The following is an 11,687-nucleotide window of genomic DNA, read 5'->3' as shown; positions in this document are numbered from 1 at the left end:
TTTTTTTTGGTTTTTCTCTGGTACCGGGAACTGAACTCACGACCTTGCGCTTGCCAGGCAGGCGCTTTTGCCGCTGAGCTAAATCCCCATCCCCCCAGCAACTTGTTTTTAAATTAAGACCTTAAAAGTTAAAAAATCAAAACAATCCCTATATTGAACTTTATTGTGTATGCCATCTTCTAAAAGCTCATTTAGGCCATGAAAAATGTTCTGTAAACAGTTTAAAAAATCATAAAACCCTTTATGCAAATATAAACCAAGCATCTTTTACTTTATGAAGATGGGATAATACTGTTAGTGCTGCAGGTAGCCCTTCAAATATGTTAGTTGTGCTGTAGCACTAGGTCCATTTCTCTCTATTAGTACTACCGCTAGCTAATAAGGCAAGGAATGTAGAACTACTGGCAGGATCAGACACATCACAGTTTTCCTTAATGTTTTATCTGCTTTGCAGGTTTTGCGTTGCTTACAGTTACTCCATTATAAATGGAGTTGTATATAAACTTGATAACTGTAAGATAATTGCCTTGAGTTGTAAGTACACTCTTGTCTTTTGTTTTCCCTGTCATTTAGGGAACAGTTATCATCATTGCAAATCATGGTGACAGAATTGACATCCCACCTGGAGCAGTATTAGAGAACAAAATTGTATCTGGAAACCTTCGCATCTTGGACCACTGAAATGAAAAATACTATATACACTTTATACTAATTATGGGCTAAAGAGTTTCTTACAGTGTAACCTCTAAGATTCTAAATAGGTACTTTATTAGGTTACTGTACCCTGAAGTATTGATTTTTAAAGTAGTTTTCTGCTTTTAGTCTAAGAAAAGCACAGATGGAACAATACTTGCCTTCTTCGAAAAGAATCCTAAAGGTTAATCTTAAAGTGCAATATTGTTTAATCATAAAACTGAGGCAGTCTGTTGGAAGATCTTTTAACAGAAGCCTCATTGACAGTCACTTTGAATTGCTTGTGATTTCAACAATAAAAAGGTGGAGCAATACATGTGTATACTTGGACTTTTTAATGCTAACTTTATTAACTGACAAAATAAAAGGGTTTACTTACTCTTAGAATATTTAAGAATCCACTAGTTATGTAGCAAGCCTAGTTTTTTGCATTTCTACAAATTTTAAACACATTATTTCCACAGGAATTTAACTTGAAGGTATGTAGGATCTTTCATCAAGTTTTAAAGCTGGGATACCTGCCCTGCTTTCATAGACTCTCCATTTACTTAAAGTGATTGTCTCTTTTCCCAGCTGCAGGGGTGGGATGCGCAGAGGCAGGCCATTTCTTTCACATCCTTGTACTGTAGTATAGTGAAGCAAGGAGATAGTTTTATAAGAAGTTCCCTTTCCTTAAATAAAGCTTCACTTCTTGAAGTTTGCTTGTCACTGAAAAATGTTCACGAATAACCTTCTAAATCAGATCTGCTGGTGGTGAAATTTATACCTTTTCTTTAAGAATCAAGCATATTTTCCAATTCTTCCATACTTGGTTTCTGTAGACTACTTGTTTAAAGTTAACTGTATACTGATACTGTACCATTAAAAAAAGTTGTCCTTTAAAGTCTGGTAATTTTTTACAACTTTATTTTAGACAGACAATTTAAGAACCAATGACATACCTCTGTAATGATAAAGGAAAGGAAACAAGCTTTCCTTTGAGAAACCAAAGACACAAAATGAGACTTTCTTTGTACATAATCATCACAAGGTTAGGCACTCCGACACGGTCAGGCAAGACTCTCGGTGTGAGGTGAGTGAGGCACAGGCACTTTCATTTGTAGAGTGCTGCTGAGTCTGACTTTTAATTTTAAAGGTAGGCATTAAAAAAAATCTTTAAATAACTTACTCATCACCAGATATTTCTATAATATAGCAGTCTATATTGTAAAAGTTCTATTTCTCCCTGGTCTTTGCTCATATACACATCCGAAGTAACTTTTAAGAATCAGGGGGTGGGGGGATACTTCACATGTTATCTGTTAAAATGAGAACTCATAAGGAGGCATAGTATGTAAATACTACCTGTGCTAGAAATAAAATAGGAAAAAAAACCCAAACCCTTTATAGATTCTTTCATAAAAATACAGCTATTAAACTGTAGCCTTCTGTATACCATTTCTATAAAGTATTTAAATTACTAGTTGCATAAATAGATGCCAGTATCTTATTATTACTTGTAATCGGCCTTACACGTATCTGGACTGTTCTAGAAGGCCTCACCCAGTTGACATGTGGTGGAGGAAAGATTAAATATGTAACACACAAAGCCTGAAACTTGACATTAGTCACTAAAACAAAAATTGAATTCCTAAATCAAAGCAATCAAAAGATGTTTATTTTTTTATAGAAAGATCTGTAAAAAAATAATTTTTTTCAAACAGCTTTACTTTCATAGAGAAAACTTTCTACAGAGGTTGACTAAGATTTTAATATTTTAAATTGTACCATCATTAAATAAGGTGGGATACCATATGAATTTCATTGCACTGGAAGAAATGCAAAGCATTTTTAATATAAAGTATACAGAGCATTCTAGTCAACTACAGCTGTGTTACAGCTATGTGTTCTTTTGGATTTGGTCCAAAGAAACCTGAGTCTGTTTCCAGAGAGAATGAAAAATGTTATAGACACCTGATCAATTACTCCTCACTGAAGGATGCACTAAAATGGCATTCCTTGTAGATCCCACTGAATCCAGTTCCCAACACTGATACTTTCCTTTTCCCTTCCCCCACCTCAGTTCACTTTGAGTTCCAGGTTCAGTTCTCAAAACACAGGTATTCAGATTTTCTTCAGAAAGACATCCCATGGTCAGAGATGAACTACCCAGATGGCTAAGTATGACATCACCTCTTCTGTTCCCAGATCTCAGCCATATTTAGGTCCAAATCTTTAAGGCCTTTTAAGGCTTGAAGATTTCCAGTGTAAAAGGCTACATCTGCTGTGACCAACCTAAACATTGGAGAGAAAATTATTTTTAAAACTCACATTTTATATTTGAATAATGAAAGGAGCAATGCTCACATATTACTATCTGAGCTGCTAGAATATTAATATTCTGAATTTCTAGAGACATGTCAAGATATTTCTCTTACTTGGATTCCTACTGTCATAGTAAACCTTGTAATACTATATTTCAGTGATACTTGAAAAAGAAACCAATACATGTTGCAGTCAGTTTCATGGTAAATTCTTCCCAAGGGAGTTATCTTAAAATAGCATGCATTAAAAGTATGGAGAAAAGGGGCTGGGGATTTAGCTCAGCGGCAAAGCGCCTGCCTGGCAAGTGCAAGGTCGTGAGTTTGGTTCCCGGTACCGGAGAAAAAACCAAAAAAAAAAAAAAAAAAGTATGGAGAAAATAAAGTTCGAAGTTTTTTGATTAGCTATCACTAGGGTATATGTCTGTGATTAAAACAATAAGTGCAAAGGAAAAAAAGGCCAGGTGTCCTGAGCATCATTTTAAGGAGCTAAGTGAAAGCTGGGACTCATGTACGTATGTACTACTAAATCTAAAACTGGATTCAAAGGGCTGGAGGTGTAGCTCAGTGGTAGAGCGCTCGCTAGCAGGTGCAAGGCCCTGGATTTGATCCCCAACACCCCAAACCAAACAGAATAAACTTTGTTACTGACAAGATAACAACATGATGAAAAAGTACTCTTGTGTTCTGAGCTGTCACACTAGTGCCTACACCTGAAAAACACTTGACACTTAACTATTAAACAGAATTTTTAAAATTTTGACTCACTAAAAAATGGAGTATGCTTTTTAAAAAAAATTCATAAATCCTTATTTGCCAATGTTACATTGCTTAACCAGTCTTATTTCTTTTTCAGTTCAGTTATGATCTAAGGTTCAGAAAAAATTTTGAAAAATGAATTGTTAAAGGGTTAAAATTAAGTATATAGAACAGTTTAAAATGCGAACAGTAGATTTTTGTGTGTATGGTACTGGAGTTTGAAACCAGGGCCTCACAAATGCAGGCCAGGCAAATGTTCTACCAATGAGTTACAAACCCCGCCTAAACAAGAAGATTTTTAAACTACTATAAAAAGGAGAGCTCTGTGTGTGTGTGTGTGTGTGTGTGTGTGTGTGTGTGTGTGTGCGTGCTAGCATGTACATGGGAGCTTGGGTGTTAAGAGATTGAACTTAGGCCTCTGCACTCATCTACATCCATGGCCCTTATGTATTATCTATATTTGGAGGCAAGGTCTCACGAAGCTGCATGGGCTGGGTTCAAACTTTAGTCTTCCTGCCTCAGCCTTTTAGAGTACTGGAATAACAGGCCTGGTCACCACACCTGCAAGGGCCAATTTTTAAAATTAATGTCTATAGAGCAAGAATGACCATGCATAAAATACCTCAAAACCAAAAATGTTATGTGCAATTATTTCCTGGTCCGACAATCTAGACCTATATCTTTCACCATGGACCAAAATAAAATTAAAATGAATGAAAGATCTAAATATTAAAAGATAATCTGCTGGAAGATAAAACAGGTAAAACTCTTCAAGACATAGGCACAGGCAAGGAAGTTTTGAATAGAACCCCAATTGTGTATAATATGAAGAATCAACAAATAGAATTATATCAAATTAAAAAGCTTATGAGCAGCAAAGGAACCAGCAGAGTGAAAAACACAACCTATAGAAAGAAACAAATTTTGCTAGTGATTCTTTAGATAAAACTAATACCTAGAATATATAAAGAACTCAAAAAAATTAGACCCCCCCCAAAAAAAAAATACCCAATCAAAAAAATGGGCAATTGAAATAGAAGTACAAGTGGCCAGTAAATACATGAAAAAAATGTTCAGCATCTCTGGCTATTAGAGAAATGCAAATTAAAATAACCCTGAGATTCCATCTTACTCCAGAATAGCTACAATTACAAAATCAACATGTTGGTGAGGTTATGAGAAAAAAGGAATCATACATTTTTGGTGGGATTATAGACTAGTACAACCACTATGGATATCAGAAAGGAGATTTCTGAAAAAATGAAAACTAGAAATTCCATTTGACCTAGCTATTCCCTGTTTAAGTAACTTCCCAAAAGATTTAAAGACATTACAATGATACATGTCCCCATATTTACAGCAGTACAACTCCAATAGCTACATCTTGGAAGTGGCCTATATCTCCACCAGCAGATGAATGGATAAAAGAAATGTAGTACAATATTTATAAACAATGGAGTACTACCCTGCTATAAAGAACAATAAATCTGAGTCATCTGGAGGAAAATGGATGCACCTTGAGACCATAACGTTAAGTGAAGTAAGTCAGACACACACTTCAATATCACACTGTTTCTCTTTTATGAGAAACCGCAAGCATAAAGAATAAAAAAACAGATAAAAGGTAGAATGCTAGATTCTTTGCAAATGTGAAGGGGACTAAACAAAAGTCTAGGGAAGTGGAGGGGGGCTGTAAAAAGAGTATGTGTTATGTACATGTACAAACTACCTACAATGAATTGTAATCCCTATATACTGCAAATGTACTAATAAAAATCTGAAAAAATATTTTTGTACTTTATAAATGAGCAAATAAAACATTTGTGAAATGATGAATTTTACTTTTTAATAGCAAATCAATAGAGTGAAACTCCATTGTAAAAAATGAATAGAGTACTACTACATATGAAATGATCAGCTTTCAACTTGGTCTCAAAATAACTCATTAGTAGTCACTTGTTGATTCAGGGGACATTTACTTAAGGTATTCTTGCCTTGCAAATAAACTACAATAAGTACTGGTACGAAAAAATGCAACTCCTAGTATTAGGTAGAAATACAGTCCAAAATTCAAATAAATGTTGAGTGATATATTTTCAACTATGAGTTAATGTTCTAATAATAGTCTTATAATGATAGAATTACAATACATACACAAAGTATTGGCTTGGCACCTGCCACAAAGCACAGTTCATTCTCACTAAGAAAAATAGACTTTTACCTGTCCAGTTCCTAGAGCAACTCCTCTACTGACATGGAAGTGACCCACAAGGAAAACATCACTAGAGATCATTGATCTGTTACATTTAAAATAAGAAATCTTACCTATTCCAACTCCTATTAATTCTAGCTTTAGTGATGGTCTAACTGAATAAATAAATTGCTAGGAAACAATCTCTAAACTATTCAATCCTGATTCTTCAGTAGTAAGTGATCTAAAACTCCTAATTCCAAATCTATATAATGCCTACCAGTCATGTTGTAAGAGGCCTTCACAGCTGCAAAAGAAAATAGGTAATAAATAACATTTAAATAGCACCTAATTGGTTTTAAGTATCTTTCACTTAAGACTATTTCACTTTACTTCATAATTACAGTGCTCCAGGAGATATGTAATATTAACCCATTTATAAATAGAAAAACAGGCTTAGTATGACTTACACTTAGTGTCACTGGGCCTGGGATAGATGAGTGTGTTGATAGTGCTCTCACTCTAGGTGTTTTATAATTATTATACCTTTCGCTGGACAAATAAGTTTAAGGCAAGGAAGAGCAGGGAGCCAAATTTTGCTCCGTCTGCCCAGTACCTTATGGTATTTATTAGTGGACCTTATTCTGGTCATTTCATGACTACTCAATTGGTGGAAGAAAAGGGGTTATAGGCATCTTTGATTTCTAACAGTAAGAATATATTTCTCTTTTTAATTTTACTAATAGACTACCTATAATCTAAATATATCATTCCTATGAGGAAGAATGTAGTTTTTCAGATGCCTGATTTCAATTTGATTCAAATGTTATGTATTCTATTATACGTCTCACAGGTAAACAAATACCAGTGCTTCATGCATAGAAAACAGGTACTGGGCCAATGAGATGTTTGTTTTGACAGATATGTCCCATGAGAAAACAAACAGGAGATCTTTAATATTTTGTAAAAGAAGAAGAAATCTAGCAATGTTTCATATTTAATGAATACGTAAGTTCTGGATTGCTGTGCTACATGGGAACAAAGGTGTTATAAACATCCTTAACATTTGTACTACAACCTAATTTACAAATATCACTGGACTTACACACTTAATACCTTGTCCTTTATCAGATGGCAGAATCTGATAGGAATAATTTTTTCTTTTGAAATTCATCTATGAAATGACCTAGCTAGACATAGTGGCACACACCTGTAATCCCAACTACTTGGGAGACTGAGGCAAGAGGATTACAACTTTGAGGCCAGCCTAAGCAACTTAATGAGATTCTATTGCCCACTCCCTGCAAAAAGAATGGGGGCGTTTGCCAGTGCTCACTGGGTTCAATTCCCTGTACCACCTAGGGAAGAAAAAGATCTAAATTGTAATACTTTTGGTGATGATATGGTAAGTACTTCAATATGGAAAGCAAAGGCTCAAAACCCAACACCTTTCTATTAAAAGTCAAAATTGAGGATTCTAACATGGCCAATTAGAGAAGAACGTGCATCTTGGGTAGAGGGACAGCATGGAAAAGAACACAGGATTTGCTGTGTAGTGAGGGGAGCAGGAGTGACAGGTCCTTGCTAGAAAGTGACAAAGAACTAGGTAGTAGGCAAACTGTACCACATCCTCTTCTTCCCAAGTTAATTGAGGTGGTCGGATCTTGGGACACTGAGAAAGTCCCACAGTTGGTTATACATAAAGCAAGGCTTGTAACCAGATGGAGACTGACAGCTCCCAGCACTCCCAGGTAGGCACTTGAGCAGCACACAGGGAAAACCGGCTTGACTGCCTGCAGCTGAACTACGGCTATGATTTGAAGGCAACCATGTGGACATTCTGGCTCTATGAAAAAGTGGCTGAGAGGGTTTTTTTGTTTGGTTCCTTGCTTGTTTGTTCTGGGCTGTCTTTGTTTTTTATTTTTTCTCTTTGGTTTTTACATCTACTAATATTATTTAAAAATTTTACTTTATTATTTTTTCCTTTAATATGTTCTCTCTCAGTCTTCTTTTTTCTCTTTTTAACTTTCTTTCCTCCCTATTTTATTTTCTCACTCTTTCTCATTTTCCCTCTCCCCTGTCTTCTCTCTCCTCATCAGCTTTCATGAGACATGTATGTACAGGTCCCTGTATATGGAGGAAGAGAATAAGAATCGGTGCTTTAACTTGAATGATACCATTCACGGTCATGTAACCCTTAACAGAATTGTGCTTCGGGGATCCAAACAAGACTAGCTACAAATATATTAACCGGTTCTAACAACCTCACATCTTCCCTCCATTTCTAATTACACTTCCCTCTCTCTGCATCCCTCCTCCCATCCTTCATAAATATTCTTTCAAACCCTTCAACATAGCCCTTTACTCTGACTATAAAAGAGCTCCAATGGAATACCACCTTTTCTTTTTAAGCTACTTACATTTATCCCCCTCTCTTCTTACTGACAATCCCTTTTTCTGTCCCCTTCTTCTTTTCTTCTCATGTCCTTCCACATCCCAGACTTAAGTGCCAATAGTACAGAATAGTCTCTAAGAGGCACTGATAAAAGGACGAAGTTGTCAAGACAAATTTTAATGTTCATGACTGATACATGTTTGGATCTGTGGATGCTGGTATAACCAGTAGGAGGGCTCTACTTACAACACAGTGACTGGGTCCAACCCAAGTGAACTGAACAGGTTCAAGTGGCAGACAATATCTCTTGACAAATAAAGCCAAGATTGCATCACTGGAAAACAAAACCTAACTAAAGAAATCTTTACACTAACAACAAAGTCCCTTATTTGACCGTAACCCTCAGGACTTCCCCCTAAACAAAACAAAACAAAACAAAACAAAACAAAACAAAACAAATGTAACATATAAAAACAAGGTAACGAAATGCCTCCAATGAATCCAAGCTCTCTGAAAGCAAGGGGGGGCTGATGGTAAGGAAATCAAACACCAGATAGCTGAACTGCACAAAATGATCAAAGAGGTAGCAAAGAAACTTGGTGAGCTCAGAGAAAATATAACCAGAGAGTGAATGTGATTGAAGAGTCAAATAGAAAATCAGAAGAGCTACCCAAAACCATTCAAAATATGAATGACAAATTTATCAAAAAAAGAAGTCGATGAAAAGGTACCAAACAGAAATCCCTGAGATAAAAAAAAAATTCTACTGAATATATGAACAACAGCATGAGCAATAGAGAGACTGTCAGACCTCAAGGATAGATCAGAAGCACAAAACTCTTATATTCAGAGATACCTTAAAGCGAACAAGAGAGCAAGAAAAACCGCTCCAACAGCTACTAGATGATGCTAAGAAGACTAAGACTAATTACAGTCAGAGAAAAATCAGAGGGCAGTATACATGAAATAAAAAATCTGCTTAGAGAAACCGCAGCAGCAAACTTTCCAAATATGGGAAAAGAACTCAACACACAGGTAAGTGAGGGATACCGAACTCCAAATAATTATGATGAGAGAAGAAGCATCATAGCCAAAGTTCCAGAATCCCAAGGAAGAACAAAATCTTAAAAGCTATCAGAGAAAAGCAAATAATCACTTATAAACCCATTAGGATTATACCAGACTTTTCAACACAAACTTTGAAGTCCAGGAGAGCTTGGACTGAAGTATTTCAAACACTGAAAGAAAACAACTTTCAATGCAGACTAACATACACTGCAAAACTGTCTTTCAAAATTGATGGAGAAATAAGAATACTCCATATCATAGAATACTAAGAAATTCATGACCACCAAATCAAGACTCAAAAAACTTCTGAAGGATATCCTAGACAATGAAACCAATAAAAAGTCTAATGGACCAAATACATGAAGCAGACCAAGCAGTCAAACAGGGAAAAAATAAAGAAATCTACAACAAAAATGATCATTGCCCTGAATCAAAAACCAGAAAAGGACCCAACTAAAAATCTACAGGCCAATATCTTCAGTGAATATAGATGCAAAAATCCTCAACAAGATAATGGCAAACAGAATGCAACAAATCATCAGGTTTGTTCAATACACACAAAGGATAGTTCAATTTACACAAATCAATAAATATAATACACCACATAAACAGAAGCAGGAACAAAAATCACATAATCTCAACAGATGCAGAAAAAGCCTTTGACAAAATCTAACATCGATTCATGATTAAAACCCTGAAGGAAATAGTACTGAAGGACCTTATCTCAATGTGATAAAAGCCATTTATGAAAAACCTACCGCCAGCAGCATATTAAATGGGGAAAAGCTGAAAGCTTCCCCTCTAAAATCAGGACCAGGACAAGGATGTCTACTATCACCACTTCTGTTCATATAGTTCTTGAAACATTAATCAGAGCAATCAGACAAGAGAAAAAATAAAAAGGATGTATGTAGGAAAGAAGTCAAATTATCATTATTTACAGATGACATGAACCTCTATATAGAAGACTCCAAAAACTTCATCAAAAGACTCCTAGAATAACCAGATTCAGTAGCACAGAAGGACACAGAGTGAACATACAAAAATCAATAGCATTCTTGTACACTAGTAATAAACTCAAGAAAGAACTTAAGAAAATAATACTATTCACAATAGCATCACAAAAAACTAATTAGAAATTAACCTAACTAAAAAAGTACTCAGAAAAAGGAGATCCAAGAGGACATCAGAGAATGGAAAGATAATCCCTGCTCCTGAATAAACAAATAGGATTGGAAACAGAAGCTGTCACAAACTACTAGTGGCAGTGTGAACTTGGTACAGCCACAGACAATACCGAGAATAGGGAAAATATGCATATATTTCTAAGTATCTATGCTGTAGCAATGATCTTACTATTGCACAGGAATAAGTATCTTTACTATGGCATGGTTGTGATGGAAAAAAGTAATGGTCTAGACATCTACCACTAGGAGAAATGAACACTTCATGTGGTTGATTCTACAGCCCTCAAAAAAGGACTGTACTCATTCTTTGGTATCCTGGTTCCAAGACCTCCCTTAGATACCAAAAGCTGTGGGTGTTCAAGTACCTTATATAAAATGGCATGGTATTTGTACATAAACTATAGACATCCTCAGGGCCAGGGATATAGCTCAGTGGCACATAGCCTGCCTGGTAAGCGCAAGGTCCTGAGTTTGATTTCTGGTACCAAAAAAAAAAAAAACTATACACATCCTCTAATACTAGATAATTCTAGATGACTTGTAATATACCTAATATAATGCAAATGTTCTATAAACAGCATTGTTTAGAAAAAAATGAAAAAAGTCCATAATGTTTTTTTCACTCTTTTGGTCTGCAGTTGGAACCTGCAGATATGAATGGCCAAATGTACTTCCATATACCAATACACATAAATTAATAACAATGTCAAATGGGAAAAAGTAGATGCTTATGTCCAACATACTATATAGGTAAATTAAATTTACAAAATAGTACCATGCACTTTTCATTATACAGAGATAATAAATGAGAAGGAGTCACAAAGGATACTGATCGAATGATACCAAAGGGTTGAGAAAAAAAAGGAATGGGACAAGAAATGGAGGGTCAAATGTACTTCAACTTCATTCAGAATGCCATTTTTAATGTCATTTTAAAAATATAAACATTTTTAAGCAAAAAAAATTTTTCAAGTAAAAACAAAAAATGTTAATAATTCTGGGGAGCATGAATACAAATATTTTATTCTCTGCACATCTCTGTATTTGCAAAATACCTTAAAATAGACAAAAAGAAAACACCACTAAAAGTATAT

At 35.3% G+C, this 11,687-nt stretch overlaps 2 protein-coding genes across 2 annotated transcripts in view; one reads left to right on the top strand and one right to left on the bottom strand.

The window, feature by feature from the left end:
- Ugp2 (UDP-glucose pyrophosphorylase 2) overlaps positions 1–1,007 on the top strand; it is a 45,043-nt gene extending 44,036 nt beyond the window's left edge. The window contains exon 10 of the mRNA XM_005385709.2: positions 574–1,007. Within this exon, the coding sequence (XP_005385766.1) occupies positions 574–681 (108 nt within the window). The 3' untranslated portion in view covers positions 682–1,007. The remainder of the gene's footprint in view (positions 1–573) is intronic.
- A 1,321-nt stretch (positions 1,008–2,328) lies between these two features.
- Vps54 (vacuolar protein sorting 54 homolog (S. cerevisiae)) overlaps positions 2,329–11,687 on the bottom strand; it is a gene marked incomplete at its 5' end in the record, with an annotated part of 114,644 nt that continues 105,285 nt past the window's right edge. Inside the window, 1 exon segment of the mRNA XM_005385705.2 lies at positions 2,329–2,967. Coding sequence (XP_005385762.1) covers positions 2,862–2,967 — 106 coding nt within the window. The 3' untranslated portion in view covers positions 2,329–2,861.

The sequence above is a fragment of the Chinchilla lanigera genome, unplaced genomic scaffold (assembly GCF_000276665.1).
Source record: "Chinchilla lanigera isolate Chin_1 unplaced genomic scaffold, ChiLan1.0 scaffold00023, whole genome shotgun sequence".
Lineage (NCBI taxonomy): Eukaryota > Metazoa > Chordata > Mammalia > Rodentia > Chinchillidae > Chinchilla > Chinchilla lanigera.
The sequence above is the reverse complement of the archived record's forward strand: the minus strand, read 5'-3'. Positions and strand labels throughout refer to the sequence as shown.